The sequence below is a fragment of the Mytilus californianus genome, unplaced genomic scaffold (genome assembly GCF_021869535.1).
Source record: "Mytilus californianus isolate M0D057914Y unplaced genomic scaffold, xbMytCali1.0.p SCAF_4, whole genome shotgun sequence".
NCBI lineage: Eukaryota > Metazoa > Mollusca > Bivalvia > Mytilida > Mytilidae > Mytilus > Mytilus californianus.
In genome coordinates this window covers 103,383,603-103,404,277 of record NW_026262690.1, presented here as the reverse complement: position 1 = coordinate 103,404,277, position 20,675 = coordinate 103,383,603, and the positions used below count along the sequence as shown (strand labels likewise).

General features: G+C 31.4%; 1 protein-coding gene across 1 annotated transcript in view; it reads left to right on the top strand.

Moving 5' to 3' along the window:
* LOC127738943 (NALCN channel auxiliary factor 2-like) overlaps positions 1-19,820 on the top strand; it is an 81,610-nt gene extending 61,790 nt beyond the window's left edge. The window contains exons 2-3 of the mRNA XM_052250446.1: positions 10,000-10,165; positions 19,463-19,820. Of these exons, the coding sequence (XP_052106406.1) occupies positions 10,000-10,165; positions 19,463-19,698 (402 nt within the window). The 3' untranslated portion in view covers positions 19,699-19,820. The remainder of the gene's footprint in view (positions 1-9,999; positions 10,166-19,462) is intronic.
* The last annotated feature ends 855 nt before the right edge of the window (positions 19,821-20,675 follow it).

Sequence of the window (20,675 nt, the reverse complement as noted above, 5' to 3'; positions counted from 1 at the left end):
TAATCTGTTGTTCGCTCGATACTTTATTACTCTGGTGATGAAGGTTTTTCCATATATGTAACTGTACTGCTACCTTCCTCCCAGCACTACTGAATTGATACTGGCATATGGCAGTATGAATGTCCCTTTGTTATCTTTCGCCTCTCGTTGGCACACTATAAAGGTGAAGGAGGAGGTATATATTCCGATTCATTGTTTGGTCCCTGAAATTGTAAAATATTAGAATTATTCAAGCCTTTTTAAATCATGTTATTTCTCTTGATAATGAATAAAATGATAGACATTTTAATGAATAAATGCCACTTGTGATGTCACGATGATATCATGAATAGTCAAAAATGATGTTATTAACCGAAAATGGCTATTTTAATTCTAGTTTTTCGGCAAAAGAGATATGAGCCAAGGTCTTAACCAAAATGATTTTATTGTCTACTTAAAATTTTTGTATAAGACATCTTGTAAAAAATATCGTTTTGGGTTAATCCTTGACTGATATCTAAAAATATATGACAAGATCTTAAAAACGAGGCTTCTATGGCAGTCTATTGTTGTTTCAATTTTTTCATTAGATGCAAATCTGTTAGTTGTAATACAAATATGCTAGAAACAATTCATAAATATGAAAACTTATATGTCTTATGATCATTGGAGGATGCTATTTTTATTGATGATAATTTTTGATTTTCGAATTCATGGATAAATAAATGGACTTTGCATACTTACTCCTTATCAGTTTGTGAATTATATAAATGGGTCATTATGTGCAATTCATTTCAGGTAGGCGGCGTAGGTACCATTTTCTTCAATTTCTTTGCCCATATCATAACTTTAATATATATGATGGCTTGTTTCGAAGCTGATATATTTTCATATATGTGGTTAAATTACGGGGTACGAGGTAAGATTCACTTTTTTCTCAGTTTAACATGCCAGGAAAAGCCCATTGTAATGTGGCTTCTTGAGGTGAAAAATCCTTTTTTTTTTCACCAAATAAGTTCTTTGAAAATTCACTTCTTTACATACATTTTACATATTTTATTTAAGTACCTTGATTTGAGGCGCATTTGGAATATTTACCAAGTATGTGCTATAACTATATGAAATCAATTTAAGTTGGTATTTGAAAAAAACACCATCAGATTACATTTAGTCACAACATAGAACAATAATAGACGGAATCATTATGATCGCAGTTTTGTATGGAGACTAATGTGATAATATGCTTATTGCAGCTTTCACTATAATAATTTCCACCAGTGTAAAAACTAATATACATACACAAATTACTCAGATGGATGAATATGTCCTTTTTGGTCATGAAGGTCCACACTTTTCTAAGTATTTATACATCCCTGGCTTTTTAATGTTCAGGTTTGAGCATTTATGATAAATGTAAATTAAGTAAAGCTCTTCAGACGCACGTCATTTATAAAGAGTTACTAGTATTTCATTTGTAAGTGGAAAAGTGAATGAAACCAATGTAACCAAGCTAGATTCTAACTATTGTCAAACACCTATTCTTTCCGTGTAACTTAACTTTGGAATGAAGCATGTTTTGAAAAACAGAACCCCAAAATAAATTCTAAAAGTCAATGTAACCAATGTATCAATTGTGACCTTTGCAACCCAGCAATTTTCAGGTTTTCGTTTCAAGTGTAACGTCCAAAACATTTTTCTGGGTTTATCTTCATCAGGTACGGTCAAAGCCGAATATTTGAAAACCAAGGATGTATATGACGAACAGGTGAAGAGCTGTATGACCAAAAAGGGCATAAAAATAACCAAATCAATCCAAGGTCAACTTTACCTGGGGGAACTGAATCCTTATTTTTTAATCATTCATAAATTTATAAACGAACAATTTAAGAAAGGTATATTATAAATTATCTCAGTACCGAAGAACTGACTTCTGAGTTGTTGATACCCTCGGGGACTGATAGTACACACGCAGCGATATCGACCCAGTGCTATAAAAAATAAAAATGATTTTATAGATTTATGTGTCAGAAGCGCTTTTCTGCGTCTACCTTCATCAGGAACGCTCAAAGCCGAATATTTGAAAGCCGAGTATGTATAAGAGCCGAAACAGGTGGAGAGCTATATGACCAGACAGGACTTAAAACCCTAATCTATCTAAGGTCAACTTTTCCTGAGGGAGTTGAAACTTTATTAAGATTCCTTATAAATTCTAAATTTAAAATCGAACAATTTAAGACAGGTATATTATAAATCATGCAAATACTTTGGTACTGACTACAGAGCTGATGATTCCCTCGGGGACTGATAGATACTCCACCAACAGCGGTATAAACAAAGTGCTTTAAAAAATGAGAATAACACTGTGTAAATTGTATGCGTCATAAATCACGACGTCGGTGTTCTCCTTTATATCTTTCCAAAATTTTCAACCCAACGCCTTTGAGATGTATATACTATGTAAAAACTTATTTCATGGAACAAGATTCAAAAGTATTGCTCCAAATTTAACAACGGTAAAGGTGAATTTAGTCCTTCGGATTAGTCGACAATCAAATTTAATCATGGAAAAATACTTATTCATATTCCTTTATGGCTAATGTGTATATTACGTAAATACTTACTTTGTATAAAAACCATGTGAACACATTTCACATTTACATTTACATACATAGGCAAATTTGTAGTTGTGTATATTTATAAGCACGTGTACTTTTTCACGATGTTAACGGGCCTTAAAAAAGAGCATACTTATTACAGCTCATATAATCATTTAATTTACTACTGTGTAAAGTATATTGAATATACGAAGAAATGATAATCTGCGTATCTCAATAGATTGCACCAACAGAATGTAAACTGTATAGGTTGGAAAAGATGGGTTGAGAAAATGTCCCTCATGCGAACTCCAACTGTTCAAGGATAAGAAAAGCATAATTTACCCGAATGTGAATGTGAAGTCATTCACGTTTGTAAAAAAATACCTTGTTACATCATAGCTGATAAAAACTGATGAACATTTCTACAATTTAATAGGCTTGTGATATACAAAATATCCAAAAAGAACTATACTTAATATTGTGAAAAGTGAAAAGGGTTAATATGACAGGCTGTCAATGGAGTTTTCAGTTTTGAATATTTTAACATGAAAATTACATTGCCACTAATGGAAGGTACTGAAATACTGAACCAAGGTGTCTGATGAAAATAATAAAATAATGCGTATATAGTTATTTAAGGTGCGTTCATTATTTGATTATGCAGAAATATATTTACTAATACGGACATACATTACGGAGGTCAAATCCATTAATTTGCAATCCATGTCAGAATCTTGAATTAAATGTAAATTAATATAATTTCATATTGGTTTCTTATAACTAGATTTACAAGAATCTGATTCCCACGGGAAGCATTAAACTTAAGATTATGATTAACTCGTCACGATATTTATGCCACATAGAGTACAAATAATATTCAGTAAAACATTCATGATTGTCACTTTGCGTGTTTTTATTCTTCGATTATGCTTATATCTTAACTTTCAGATACATAAATGTATATGCCCAAAGATTCAAAAACCCGAAAATACACAGGTAATTATAGAGTTTAATGCGAAATTAACTAAATCGGTCAAAAATTTAGGCATCTTGTTTAAAAGTATAATTATTGTGTTCTTCGTAAAATTATTTAAATTTAGTTATTGAATTTTTATGCTCCCGCCGTAGCGGAGGGGGCATTACGTTTTACCCTTGTCTGTCCGTCCGTACGTCCCAAAATTGGTTTCCATCCTCTAACTTTAAGTTTTCTCAACCAAATACTATGAAACTTATACACAATGCTTATTACCTCAAAACACAGATCAAATTTGAACGTGGGTGGCGTCACTTTTACCGTTTTCTTTTTGTTATATATATTTTCTGTTTGAAGTTTTCTCATAAACTTAAAACTTGATACAAAGTGGTTCTTCTTTAGAAAGTCTACTATCAAAGCAAGTCAAACGGTTTGATATGCAACATGTCCAAATTTTAAATAGTATATTTACATAAAAACCTACTCTTTCTTCGTAACTGTATATATGAAACTTATGCCACTAAAATCTCTCAATGCCTGTACCAAGTCAGGAATATGACAGTTGTTTTCTATTCGTTAGATGTGTTTGAGCTTTTGATTTTTATCCATTTTATAAAGGACTTTCCGTTTTGAATTTCCCTTGAATTTTTTTTGTTATTTTAGTTTTTACCGATGTTCAGATCTCGTAAATCGAATAGGAATCAAGGTACCACACAGCAACTGTAGAATAGCATGAACTCTAAAAAGAGCTAGACCGGGTGCATATCTAAATAAACTCATCATAGGTACCAGAATAAAAATTATGTACACAGGACGCGCGTTTCGTCTATAAAAGACTCATCCGTGACGCTCGAATAGAATAGTTAAAAATGCCCAAAAAAAATTAAAACCGAGTAGAATATTCGGGAACTAATCCCACAAGGCATGTTTCATTGAGAATTTAAAATAGATAACCTTAAATGAAATATATGATGAAAATACATTGTCTGATAATCAAAATCGCGTTCAATCTATTCAAGAAAAATAAAGAATTCTATGCATTAAACTGTAGACCATTGGAGAGGTTTAACTTGTTTTGAGACTATATATACTCAATATCTATGCCATTATATCGCAATTAGTAGAGTAACAAACGTTACAAGAAAAAACTCATACATCAGTCCAGACGGTATCACAGACGACAAAAAACAGACTATATGAGAAGATGATACCAAATAGAACCGGATCAAAGAGTTCGTGCATTTTCTGAAAGAATTCTCAAAGTGCCAGCATAGGAAACTTGCTATTTTAACAGAATATAGAATGTCTTATAAGTTGGAGGTTTAGCTAGCTTTAATAGCAGGCTATAGCTAACTATGCGGTATGGGTTTTGCTCATTGTTGAAGACTGTACGGTGACCTATAGTTGTTAACTTCTATGTCATTTGGTCTCTGTTGGAAAATTGTCTAATGGGCAATTATACCACATCTTCTTATTTGTATTATTAATCCATCATGTTCTTCGGAAAATGCCTGTATTAAGTCAGCAAGTTGCTTGATATAGTAGTCTTACGTTTGATTTTGTCAGTTTTAATTGACTTCATCCTTTTTTTTTAATTTACCTTGGAGATTGGAATTTTTATTGATTACTTTTTAAACTTGCAATAAGATTTAAGATAGTAACGTTATAATTTTATCAAAAACTTTGGTGTTGAAACTTATCTAGCTCTCTGAGGTAAAATTACCGTTTATAATTTGTACAAATGATATGCGTTTCCGTTTAGAATTTTCCTCGGAGTTCGGTATTTTTGTTATTTTACTTTTTTCTAACTTCTTTAAAGTTAAGTTTGGACAAAATATTTCCAAGAAGGAGCGAAATACGGTTATGGATATGCTTTTGGAACTGACATGTATTATGACATAGCATTTGATTAATTATCATTGTAGGCAGAGTTTGTGCTGCTCTATTTAGGTCCTTCTTTTTTTTCTGCAGCAAATGTATTTGTGTAGTTTGTGTAGTTTGTGAGCACCTTATGTATAGGTGTTGAGCGTTTTGTGTAGGCTATGAGCCTTATCAAGAAAAGCATCCAAACTGTCAAAAGTTATTTAAGTATTTTGATATATACTAAGGAAGGCTAAAAACAAGTTTGAGCCGGTCAAAAAATGATTGTAAGTGTTTACTGAAAATATTCACTAAATAAAGATGAACAATTCAAGGAAACTCCAAAAGTAACATATGCAATCTGTTGTTTTTATTGGAATACTTTATTATCATATAAACATATGGCTGTTTGTGACAAAGAATTAAAACAAAGTATAACAAAGAATGAAATCAAAGTTAAACAGAGAATAAAAACAAAATATAACAAAGAAAAAAAACGTTTCAATTGATGATAAATCAACACATGTTAAATTTTGAGACTTCTGTCCTCAGTTATAATGACTGTTTTAAAAAAAGTCAATAACTTTTACATACTCATTTATTAAAAAAATTGCTATATAAAGAATATGAAATACCAATATATATGTAATCTTGTCCTACTTTTAATTTTTCCGCCTATGATCTTTCAATACCTTTGTTAGACAAATTAACACAGTTATAGCAAACACGGAAACTGAAGCAGCACAATAATGTTGTCAAAAATTCAACTCCAAATTCTGCAATTTTGTCATAGCACATTTTGTGGTTTACAAACAAATAGATATTCCTGTTTCCAGTTTTGTGACATTTTTTGGCATGGCAGTGTCATGTGCTGAATAATATAGAAGGTTTCTCGCTGTTTGACATGTGTAATAAGATATTTACACTTTATGGAGACATTCTTATATATTTCTTTGTATAACAGACTTATTACAGATTTTATTAAATGTTATCTTACTTAGTTTTTATTATGAAATGTATATTTTTAAAGAAAAACGCAAATTTCCAGATACGTTGTGTTAAGGTTTTCACCTGTTCTGTCTGTTTCTATGCATCCTGCCAAGAATGCTAAAGGTTGAAATGATTGTATTTACTTCTAGTACTCTAACTTATTAGAAGTGTCTTAATCTCAAAATTATATAATACAAAAACTCGAGAATCTGTATGTACTTAAAGTAAGATTATCTGTACTTTCTTATTACTTCAAAAACGGTTATCATCTCTCGAGATCATGTTGACGTTACGTTTAAAAAGTTAATTGCAATAATGTTTATACCCTGCAGCATATTCAAAAGAATTATAAAGTCCTTTTGCATTGTATATTACGTAAACAGATGAATACTTTACTGACAATATAAAACTGAGTCAACACGGAAGTGCTGACTGTACATGTATGTCAGTGGAATAACAAAAGATTCTTAAAAACGTGCAATAAAATAAGTATTCGAAAGAATAACCTAGTTCTCTGCGATTGATATATTCTCATTTGTAACAGTAACATTTTCACAAGTAACTATGTTTCCAGTGTTGCAGGTTATGAGATCTTTTAGCAAAATTCTCATTACTCAACTGCCCCGAGCTCTGTGGAACAATGCATCCTGTTTTAAGGTGTATACTTTAATGATTTCAGTGGACTGCAAAAATTCTGATACCTTGTATTACAAGAACTGATGAAAATGTACTTTGTTTCGCCTAGTTTTTTATGAAAAGTTTTATGTCGTGCATTAATTGATGCTCTATAGTGGAACACTTTGTTTGCCAACTCCCTATTTTTTTTTTCTTTTACAAGTTTTAAGCCATGATTATTTACAACAAACAAACAAACAAACAAAGCATTCTAAATAATCAAAGAAATTCTTCGTCCAATTTCCCATATTTTGTTTCACCAATAGTGTCAAAAGCAAAAAAAAAAAACAAAAAAAAACTACATGAATGTGTACATTTTATTAAGGTCTATGTAATGTATCTAACCTAACACCGTTGTCAATTATTCCACATACTTTCATGAAATCAAATGTTATTCAGTGCCAACTATTGCAGTTGAAGCAAGTTTGCAAATTTTACATGCTTAATCAAAAAAGGCATCAAAAAGACATCTGAATTCATTTGTTACTGCAAGACTATAGCTCAATAGAATTTTGGCGTTGGTTAACATTTAGAAGATCCATTATTTAAAATCTAACCAAACCTATCACAATTATTGTTTTGATTTATCTTTTTCTCTTTAAAATTTGATCAGATGTTTCGAAATAAGTCGTTATATTGTCAGAACCTCAACATGCACAAACGAAGTTGTGATACTGTGAATTTTCGTAAAGATTTAAATAAAATTGAGAATGGAAATGGGGAATATGTCAAGAGACAACAACCCGACCAAAAAGCAGAGAACAGCCGAAGGCCACCAATGGGTCTTCAATGCAGCGAGAAAATCCCGCACCCGGAGGTGGTCCTCAGCTGGCCCCTAAATAAAATGTCTTTATTAAAATTGGCCTGGTGCGAAATTCGTCGAGTCTTTTTTTTTCTTATCATAAATGTAATTGACTCGCTGCGGCTTGAAGACACTAATGATAATTTCAAATGTTAGAAACGAATCAGGTTCTTTTTCATAGATGTATTGTAATGTCTTTTAACTTAATAACAGAGGCATTTCGAAGAAAAAACTATTTACCACTTTAATGTTTTCGGATTTTTTTTAAGTCTATTTTTTAATTTAATTTTTCTATGGTTGATTTTATTTTTATGTTGAAAACATCCTGGACTAAAATTAGCAATTATCAATTGAAGTGTTTTTCTGTATATTTCGGAGAAATATATATAAATTAGAAGATGCGGTATGAGTGCCAATGAGACAATTCTCCTTCCAAGTCACATTGTATAAGAAGTTAACAATTATAGGTCAAAAAACGGCCTTCAACACGAAGCCTTGGCTCACACCGAACACCAAGCTATTAATGGCCCCAAAATGACTAGTGTAAAAACAATTCAAACAGGAAAACCAACGGTCTAATCTATCTAGACCCAGTAGAGCGGATTTAGGATGTTACATTAGCCCTTTTTAATCAAATCTCTCTGAAAAGATAGCTCATATAAATATGCTATCAGAATTTGTTGTTTACACATATTAAAACACAATAAAAATGCCTTAACATTGTCATGACTGCATATTCCCTAATAAAAAATCAAATTGATAAAAAATGGAACAGCTATGGAAACAGTTACGCCGTATACAATGTAACTTCTCTGTTTGCAAAATTCATGAGTTCTCTTAAGTTAACGAAAATAATAGATCCGTAATTGAGATCCCTTTTATCATTTTACGGCAATAACACTTCATGAGTTAAATTCATTAAGTAATTCCGCTTTTCTCTTTCATATCATAAGTACCATCTAGAGAGTTTTTGTTTATCAAAATTATTTTTATGGAAGAATAATCCTGTTTGATAGTACCGCGCGATTTTGTTGTCTTATAATAGTTCGTTACTGTCGCCCGTTTGTAGACAAAAAATGAATCCTTTGATGATTTTTGTTCTAATAATATCTTAACACAATGATCTGTATTGCTTAAGTGATGATAAAAACTACAGTTTAGCAACTTATGATTGCATATTGAGTGATGTATTCAAAAGAATGAAACTTTTCATATGAAAATGATAAACTTTTCATTTTTGGTTTTATATGTTTTAAATTCTAAGTGGCCCCTATTTTTAAGAAAATTTAAATTAGTTTGAAATTTATTATTTTTTCCACGAATTCTACGATTTTGTGTCATATCGTAAACATACATATTTTGCCTAAGAACAGCTCATAATCCATTTGATACTAAAAATAAAGAATTGGGACATTATCAACATCAAGCAACACGAACATCAACGATCATTTGAAGACAGTATAGCTATGTGTTTGGTTACAGCTGCATATTAATTTTGGTTCTCATTTATTTTAAGCTAAATTTTACAGAAACATTTTGAAAAATTTCAATAAGATAAAAGCTGAAGAAAAATTTCAATTTAAGGAATATTAACAGCTACGCAAAAATTCGTCAAGGCAACTCTACCTGTTGGATTTACATTTATAATTTTAGTTAAGTAAAAATTCATATTGTATCAACTAAAAAATTCCGCTAAAATGTATCATTTAAATAATGGAATTACCGAAAATTTGGCCAATGGGAGAATTAGTACCGTTTGGTATTCACATTCCACCAACTGAGGGACGGAAGACATCATGACAAAACCGATGGGACTTCTTCCGTTTTATGTGATCAGTTGAATGTTTTTGTTGCTTGATTTTCTTTTACATTGCGAGTTCTTAAAATTAAAAATGGCATTGTCTTGGTTGTGGTCTATGTAAAGTCTATGGTAGCTCTTATTAAATTTCCAACTTGTGTGTAAATGGTTGATTATATATATGTATTTATGTTTGAATAGACCATTAACATTTTTAATGCGTAAATGTTGATACAGTTTTTCTGTTTTTGATTTACATTCTAGGAATTGTTGTTATCCAGACCATCCTAAGAACCATACATAATTTTTTTTTCATCTTTTGCAGCATTCTTATAAAAAATGGACGTGTTCTAGACAGTTTTCATTATTCCATGGTGATATAGAAATTCCTCCCTGTAACGATATATGTGAAAATGTTCAAAACAGGTGTCCATTCTTTCGTCCAAGTATCAATACAGTTCATGCCGGTGAACCATCATTTTTATGCAAATGTAAGTACAATTATTGCAGATATATGTATGAATTTACTTTAATTTATATCTTTTTCAATTGATCGTCAATGATATAATGTTTTAAGAACTTTTGACTAGTCGAAAATAACTTGCATGACCGTCTTCGTTTTTAAGAATAACCAATGTGGGGTAAAAGGTTATGGCTTTCTTTAACACAAGATTTAGACGAAGAATACAAACAATACATTACAACGGTGAAGAAGCTAGAAAAGAAAATAACATTCAAAGACATCAGAAATTAGAACTCTGTACTTTGTAATATGTCCATAGTTTATAGAAGTATTTGTTATGAATGCAAGTTCAACACTAGATAAACCAATACAAGTAATGGAATTATAAAACATATAGTATAGTTGAAATACGCTTGAACAAAATAGAGACAGTACTAAGACACCTAATTGTCCAGATATCCACTTTATTAAATACGTTATTTTTAAAACTTACCTTAAAGCATAATATGTAATCCCCTTGATGAAAACAAATGTCCTTTGATATACAAAATTTACTGCAATAGATTTCAAAATAATTAAAGGGGATTTAATTGCTTATGAGTTGAAAATAGATATTAATTTCATTATTTTATGGTTAATTATACTTTTTAACTCCCCAACGATTCCATATAAATGAATTTTCTACATTCGTGACTGATTTATGTTTGTTTCATTTGTTCTTGTATTTGATATTATTTCTATTTTCTTTGGTGATGAAATACTTTTAGTTTATAGTTTACCTTGTGGTAGTTTGCACTCGAAACCCCAGATGGATTGTATTAGATAATAAATTCGAAGTTCTAGTTTCCATATTTAATATACAAATATAAATTTGAAATTCAAGTTTCAATAATTATATACATGTATGTTTCATTAGAATCCGTAATTTTGATTTGCTGACAACAATCGTGAGGCACTCCAATATCATATTTTATTCTCGTATTAAATACAGCAGCTATAGCCGTGACAATTTTATAATTTTATAGGGTTGTAAAAGCGTTGATCGTGCGCACATTATTAGAATGAAGCGCTACCGAGCTTTATAGAAAATGTGCTTCGGTCAACGCTTTTACACCCCAATAAAATTATAAAAAGGTGCATTCAATTCCTAAATATTCAATATGCATATGGAAATTCGACATTTGAGATACGAGGAAGATATGTTAGGATCTTACTAACAGCGAAGCAAATAAAGCAGTTTGTATGATATATAAAGGACTTTTTTAATATTTAATATTTCATTTGTTATTTTTTTAACATCAAGTGTCAGATACACCTTGAGGGCGTTAGCCCGAATGGGTGTATCTAATTTACACCAAAATGTAATATTGTCAATGTAGAATAATAGTTTTCAATAATTTAGGAGGGGTGTCTTTTAGCGATATGTTCATATGTTATAGAAGAGCATGATAAATGCAGGATATTTGGCCAATTTCATTTAACGACATCTTGGTGTAAATATTCTAATATTTGTATAAAGGAAGATTTCTTACTTATAATTTTGTACGTGCATTTTAATGGGAAAAGTATCTGATAAAAACGATTAACCTGTAAATGTACTCTATTAAATTTATATACATTTTATTTATTTTTCTAGCTTTATTCCTGTCATATCTTTTTATTCATTGCGTTTTCGTTTTATATATATATTCATCATGTTCATTCACATAAACTTTTGTTGTAGCTATGGGAACATGTTTTTGTTTCTTTTTAAGTTTGATTCATCATATCACTTTAATAAAAACTTTCTGTGGCAGACAGAAGAATAAACCAAGAGATATCTAGACGAAACGCGCGTCTTTCGTACTAAATTGTAAGCCTGGTATACTCGAGTTTTTAAACACTTTCCAGTTATATATTTCAATGTATTTATCCGTTTATCGTAATCTCTTTGAACGACATCACCTACTTGAAATGACTATTAGTTGTGACCTGTTGTTCTATATTATTGCTTGTTGGAAGTTGAATGTTTGATTCTTCATCTTTTTTAGTTAAAATACTCAAAATTCCTGTTCAGCTCATATACGTTTGTTCAAAGTCAGGCTATTGAATGTCTCATACTGGGTGACGATCAATACAGCAAACAAGTAATCATCCAACCTTTTAAGACGAGGAGACGGGTTTAACGACTGTGGGTCTATGGAATTGGTTGAAACATATTTCATTCAACATAGACTTGATTTCATATTATCACTGTTTGTAAAATTTGTAAGCATGTCTATGCAAGAACTGCCAAATAGTTTTTTCGAGACCAACCTGTAGGACACCTATATCATGGGTTCCTTGATACTCTAAATCAGGACCTACTCTTTGGAATGCATTTCATCTAAGTTCCATAAATGTTGGGATTTTTGTGCAGCAAAATGTTAATTATATTAATACCATTATTTTAATACTAGCAATAAAAGTTAATGCATTATCCAAAAGAAGTGATCTCAGAAGCGTTATCGGCTGGCAAGTCTTCTAAATGCTAATATGAATGATAGCTAAATGACATTAAAATGAACGGTCCTGAGCGAAGTGATTTGGTATTGTGCACGTACAAAGGTATAGAGTCAACTCCTGATACTGAAAACGGCATGACTTTTCGGGGGGATCAGAGATTGAGTATGGTTTCCCTGTTTCTTTTCGGTTTGTGATGCAGTTTCTAAGATTGGATCAGCTAGCTGACGTATCATCATCGGAATCCAGTATGTTTGACGAAGATGTGTATCGATACTGTTACTTCTGTGATATTTGTTCTCATAAATACAAGAGATGAACATTGGTGTTTGTTTGGTAACACGTATGTGGATATTCTGTGGAATCATGGGGTAACGCATTTTCTGTCCGGTCATCTCAATATTCCTTTTCATCTTCGTTAAATACAATTTGTTTTACTTATTGACGGGTGTTAATTTTTGGAAAGATTGGAGCTTGTGTAAATAGTATTGCACCTGATTATCTGGATTGGAACTTCCTAAGGCACCGGCCTCCTAAACAGATACTAGCACAGGTTAGCTACTAAATCTACAAATGTATACATACTGAAATACAGTTCCCTATAATTCTCATGTCTATGTACATATGCACTGTGAAAAATTTGGGTTATATCTTTGGAGCAGTTCATTCAAGTATTATGTCTTTAGTTTGTCAATGTGCCGGCTAGTTTTTTTCATTTTAATTAGGTAAGAGTAATGATACATTACCAGTATGATTGACAACTGCCATGATCACCAAACAATCAGAAACAAGGTGGGGCCTTAATTGGAATGTCCCACCTCCTTAAATGCCAATCATATTGACCAAATAACTAATCCATCTCAGTCTTACATAATTAAGCAGTTCCTGCATTATACATCTCAATACACAAATACTTGACCTTAATTATTGAATACACAGATTTATATATCAGATGTTCGATATATAGAAATGAATAATGTATTAGTTTCTTCTGTTACCTATTCTAACATCAGACTCGGACTTCTTTTAAACTGAGTTTTACTGTGCGAATTGGTATGGGTTTGTTAGTCTACATTTGCTAGAGGTATAGAGGGAGGGTTGAGATCTGACAAAACATGTTTAACCCCGCCGCATTTTTGCGCCTGTCCAAGATCAGGAACCTCTGGCCTTTGTTAGTCTTGTATGTTTTTTTTAATTTTGGTTCATTTATATGTTTCGGAGTTTAGTGTGACGTCCATTTTCTCTGAACCAGTATACTTTTTGTTTAGAGGCCATGTAAAGCCCGCCTCCTGGTGCGGGATTTTTCTCGCTGTGTTGAAGAACCATTGGTGGCCTTGAGCTTTTTTCTTCTGTTTGGACGAGTTGTTGTTTCTTTGACACATTCTCTGTTTTCATTCTCAATTTTATTGCCTATTACTTTTGATCTACACTAAATGATTCTATAAATTATGTTGGAAAGATAAATGGTTAAGGATTAACAAGATCTTTTTTTTTTTCAAAAGAAAAGACAAAATGTTTAATTTATGTATATAAAAAAAGATATTCAAGTAAGGTCTATATTTTACTTGATAAATCTGTGCACTAATCATCTAGAGTAATGAATCAATAATTAAGTTACACTTATCAGTAATTGGCTTGAAACAGTAAGTAAAATTTTAAATCTTTACCTGCGCAAACCAATATTTTTTTTTAGTTTATTTTCCATCAAATTTCTTTGAATAATGTTAGTCATCTTCAGTATCATATTATCATGATAATTGTTTTCAATTCAAAAAGCAATTCTTAGAGGAGAAAAATAGTATACCTATGTTTCAACTAACAAAATTCCCCCTAAACAACCTTTCAGATTAATTTTTTGAGACATTAAAGTACTTAGTTACAATTCTATCTGTTGGACCAATGTCCTATAAGGATGATTAAAAAAATTACTAAAAGAATTTTCATTTGATCATTTTTTCTGTTTCTAAAGATAAAAGTTGAAACATGTAACAGGGAACATTATATGGTTAAGATATCAAATTGCAATTTAAACAAAATTGTTGTGCAAATTAAGGGACCTACTTTCATTGATTAACATTAAGTTCATTTTATCTACTGAAAAAGTGCGTATCCTTCTAAAGACCTGTAGTAAATGCAATTGTCTGTGCAATATTGCTACATTAATGTTCTTTTTCGTCCACACCATTCCTAGATATAATTTAAAATTACTCAAAACTACTCTTCCAATCTTTCCATGAGTGATTTCCATCACTTTGATTATTTTTATAAGTTCATTATCCATACGACTGTTGAGTCTTAAAATTCCTCCATGTACATATCGTCTACATAACTATACTGTTAATTATTGGAGGTTCTTTCTTTAAGGATTGGAATTAAGAATTGTTCGTATGTTTTATATTTTATGTTCCGCTTCGTTTGCCTCTTTGTCATGTTTTTTTTTCGATTCATGGTTTTTGATTGCCACTTGATATCGTCTCCTCTTTTTTTATTTGTAAATTACTATACAACTCTTTCTTTCCCTATAACTTCATTTCAGTAAACATCTAACGTATCTCCTAATTTTCTTCTTTTAAACCCCCCAAGGGTGACTGGGGAATAGAAGTATGGTCACCATTGGTCTTCCTCCGACCGGGAGTAAAACCCTTGCTAAAGTGGGGCGTCCGTTTAGCTGTGCGGGATGTACAAATTTGCAACCACGTCCGGTCAGAATGGGGACGTTAAATCCGATGCCTCGTGTAAAGAGAGTGCCACGCTCTTTGCACGTTAAGAACCCTTGCAACAACTCTTTGAGGGGTCCGTAGGTGACCTGTTGCAAGGCTAAATTTCGGTCCCTATCCAATATACACTCATTTCCCGTGGCAGTCCAAATTTCTCCGACCTTAATCCCGGACGACTCTATTACAGAACCTACCTGTTGTATTTATTGTTAATTTGTTCTCGTCCTGAATATGCATGAAATATTTGCCACTGGACGTTAACCAACCAACAATCAATCAATCAATCAATCTTCTTTTAAAAAAGACAAATGTATATAAAGCTTAAAAAAAACGACATATGTCTTCATTATAACAATTAATTAATTTTCTAGAGATATACATTGTTAAAGTCTAATAAGTCCATTTTGTAAATTAATAATTCTGATACAACTGTTAAAAATGAAATTGAGCATGATAAAATAGCCGGTGCCTTAGGAAGTTCCAATCCAGATAATCAGGTGCAATACTATTTACACAAGTTCCAATCTTTCCAAAAATTCACACCCAGTATAAAACGTACGCCATGGGCAGAGTAGGGTAACAAATATGACAACCCGTCCGGTAGACAACCCATGCCGAAGGGTGGAGTATGCTTAGTTGTGTGGATTGTAATTATAGAGGACATTTCATTCTGAACCTACCCACTGAATTTATTGTTTTAAAATTTGTTCTAGTCATAAAAATGCACGGAATATTTGCCGCTAGACGTTAAGCAAATGTTAAAAATCGTCTTTTCATCTATAAATGATATGAATTCTTTAATTGGGACACAAGTTTCGTTCTTTAATCATACCCCTTCCAAGGAACATTTGATGTCCTGTCATCCTTTGCCTCACTAGAAATAAGGGTCAAGCTACTCCACTGCTATTGGAAACGCACCGTTTACACATATATGGATATCAATTTACAGTTTGGTATTTTCCTAGAAAAAGAACAAAGTCTAATTTTTTTAACAAACAAGTATTGCATTATAAAGATATTTGTGACAAAATGAACATAATACACAATAAACATAGGAAAAACATATCCCTTAAAATAATTCTTTATATTGTATATAGATAGATTGTTTTGCTTTTATTCGTTTAAAGGATAGGTTTTCCTATGTTTATTGTGTTATGTTCATTTTGTCACAAATATATTTACAATTCAATTTATAACTCAAGAGTCCCCTGTCCCAAGTTCCAATGTCTGTTTGATAAAGGACCATAATATTTTATTTGGTTTAAGGTTAACAACGTTCTATAATCTATTTTTCGATCTTATTTTTATCCTTTCATGTCTTTTTTCAACTTACAGATAACCCTGAAGTTGCATACATCTGCATGAAATAATCGGATGATCTCTAAAAGTACTCATTTGTTTTAATGTTTTATACTGTATTGCATTATATACTTCAGTTATCTTTTGGGATAATAAAAGACATAAAATCATATTGAAGAGTGTTTTAATCAGTTTTTTATGAATGGTACATTGCAAGATAATATATGGCTGGCAAAGTATTCAAAATTGATGAGGATGATCAGTTTTCAATTCATATATATGTATATAAATAAAGTGATTAAAGCTTGCTTAAATGCTCTAAAGAATTGTATGTTTAGACACTGTTCTGTGTTTTACATTTGAACTAAAATAGTGCGAAATTCAATAAATTTGATTATAAATACTATTGATTCATTATTATTTGTGTGATCGAAAAATGTTCATACAAGAAAAGACCGTAAGAATGAGAACATGAAAGCTTTTGATATAGATTTTTCGTTTTTTTTTTCGTGGGTTAAGGTCAACCATCAATTTAAATGTTCAACTAAGAACAAATTTTATATTGGTTTATATGCAGACTTTGGCAAAACCACGAATTGTTATCATTTTCATTGTAATGTAAAATAATTTTAATAGATATTCTCTCTTGATAAGTAACATCTAATATAGCAGGGATAATTAGTTCAATTCTGTACACTAAGTTAATTGTGAACAGCAATAGTGTGCAATTAAATATATTAGTCATGTTAAAAAAATACAATGTCTCCTCATTCCAGGAAACATTGGTACCCATGAAAATTAATGAGTTCACAGTATGTGTTTCTACATCGAACATTTATTTAAAATCACATTTGAGTACAGTTGTGATGATTTGGTAAAAATTATATACCGCTTCCCTTAAAGTAAATGTATTGTTTAACCGATTACTTTGTACAACATAGTTTTAAAAGGATACGTTTTGACAATTATGGAATATAACTAGTTGTGTTAAAAGTTTCCTACATTCTTCCTTGTGACTTCTTTCTTTTGTTGGGGCTTTGGTGGTCGAGTGGTCTTAGTAATTCAACTACTGTGTCACTAGCTTGTCACCATTGATGTTGTGAGTTCGAAACCCGCACATGCAAGGTGCGTTCGATTCCAATCTTGATTAACTAAGATTGTCAGTTTTCCTGCTGAGGGTGGGCGGTTCTCTCTGGGCACTATGCTTCTTCCACCAAAATAAAAACTGACGAAATAACAAAATAGCCAAAAGTGGTGAAATACCAAAAATCAATCAATCCTCTTTCTTTGGTCAGTAATTATCATGAATAATGAAACACTGGTCACATGTCAAAATGAAAATCGTCTACTCGAACAAAGTTTGGTTCATTTCATGTTTGGATAGGTATGTTTCATTTTTTACTCGGACTGTCTTTTCGTCCTTTGATTTTTGTGGAACACTAGTGGTTTTATTTTTCTGTCTGTTATGTTCTAATGTAGAATTTAGAAGGTTTAAATTATTCATATGTTATTCGTGTTAAAGTACAGAGTTATATCTGGCAGGTCATATCCCCTCCCTCAACCCTCACTAATTGTCATATAATCAAGATTCTCAACACTGACTGTCTTCACTCTTTTTCGTTCTATAAATTACGTTTTAGAATAACAATGTCAAAATGATATGCATGTCTAGAAACAATGACCGATTTTTCCTAAAATTAAATAATGTTCACATTGCGTGTTCGAATAAAATAATGCAATGGTAGAAACATTACCAATATAACCAAATTAAAGAAAGAATTAATGACTTGATCATACTATTGGTAAATATGAAAGTAACAGAAGAATCGGTATTTTCCTTTTGAAATACAAATCCGGAAGAGAATGACGTGTTATTTCAAATCACCTATAGATGAAGCATGTCTCTTCGGTTTTAGGGTTTGGGTTTTGTCTACTTAGTCTTGCTTCTCTTAAATCATTATTTTTGTCGCTCGAGTAATTAAAAGTTATTGCGAAAGTTCTTCAAATTACAAAAATCATGAAGATATGACATAAGGCAAAACCATACGAGATTTTTATTTGGGACAGGCAAAGTTATATGTTGCTAGAATTTTGGGGGGGTAAATCAATCCTCCCTCGTTCAATTTTGATCAGTATACGAACAAAAGTTACAACCGAGAAAAGACCATACGAATCAGTACAGAAAGCATTTAATATAGATAACAATAACAAAAGAACAGGCTAAAAAATAATAAAGACTATTATACAGTATCAATGAATGCTCGCAAGCTATTAAAGAATCTTTAAAAGTACTAAACCTACTGATATGAAATTATGCCGCCCTACACTCCCGACAGTCTTATTTCTTTTGTTGTATTTTTATATCGCAAAGACAAAGAAATACTTGAAGAACAATCATGTATTATGCCGAAAAGTCTACAGGTTTCAAATGCAGAAAAAAAAATTATGATTGCTTCAAACTATGAATTAGTGATCTGATGTTTACTTCTTACAAAGTAAACTCAATGAATCATCAACAACTATGCAATACAAATGCCATGGAAGTCCGATATTTATATACAATTGAAACACTTCATCTACCGGAGGCCGGTCTCTAATAAACTACAAGGTAGTGATTGTCGGATCTATTGGAAACCGATCGTCATATTCCTTCATAGATATAGGCATTGTTTAGTTTTTTGACAACAAAAAAACTGATTAGTGAAAGTACACATCAACAAAACCATACAATTCACAATTCTGCATCAAGAAATTTAAGTAACTAGCTACCAATTGGAATATATCTATACATTTTTGTGTTAATCAATATAGTTTCTTTTTCGTTTCAGCTCTGAAGGAAGCGGCAAATGATAGTCTTTCTAACGATCAGTGTTATCCAGCATGCTATTTAGACTTTGCATGTTCACTTCCGGAAATCAAACCAGAAGTTGTAACCTCAAACTCCTCAATACCATCAAACTGCTGTAGTCATCATATATGTAATTTTTGGACTAATGTGATAGGCTTGTTTTGTTTGTGGTTGGTTAGAACTTTCATACAATATATGTCCATAGGATTAACATAGCTTATGTACTATAGTATAGAATATTTATATAATTTAACAAAAGGGATAATGTTTTGTAAATACAAAGTGTAAATGATAAGAAATGTGTGTTTAATTGTGATAAATAAATATATATATATATATGTATGTTCTATTTTGAATGACAAATGTGGATTGGTGAAATCAAAACATGTGTATAACAGTTTTAAAATTATAGTATGGTTAGTTTTATAATTCACGTTCATACATTTCCAGAGTCGCGAGACTACAGTAATAATGTGTGACAGATTATGTTTTAAAAAATCAAGCGTTGTCTAGCTTTTTATTCTTTAGAGAAAATTAAGGAAGAAAACAATTTTCTTCAGTTTGCTTTAAGAACAATTGATCTGCGGTTTTTCTTAACCTCGTTAGTTTCGTGATTAAGTATAACTTGGAATTTATAAACCGCATAGACAACCGCAACAAAGCATTATGTATAACATTTACAAATTATTTCATAAACTTCAGCTGATTTGCAGTTCATCTGTTAATTATAAATTATCACATCATCAGGTTTTATTCGAAGGATGTTATTTTAACCATCAAAGTCATTTAAGTGCTGCCGTGTGCAAACAATTTCCAGAAAAATCTGTTAATATATACTGAACATATAGTTTTAAAACAACTTCCCTCATGCTGTTGTCTTGTTGCATTAATTTAAGTTCCTTTAACCAACATTACCAGAGCAATTGTCTTTGTATCATTCTAATGATGGAATATATACCTTTCAAACAAGAAAAATACCTTTAATAGGCAACCTCTACCAACTAGTCTTTTTCGTTGGGACTTTTGGTTTGATATTAAAAATAACTCCCAACATTATGCTCGTAGGAATTGAAACAGCTCTGCATAATAAGGTATTGCTTGTTTTGTTTACATGTTTCTTAATTCCTTCTACAATGAAAGGACGAGAATCGTGGCATAATAAAATTTGTCAGTTTTGATCGTTTTCCTAGGTT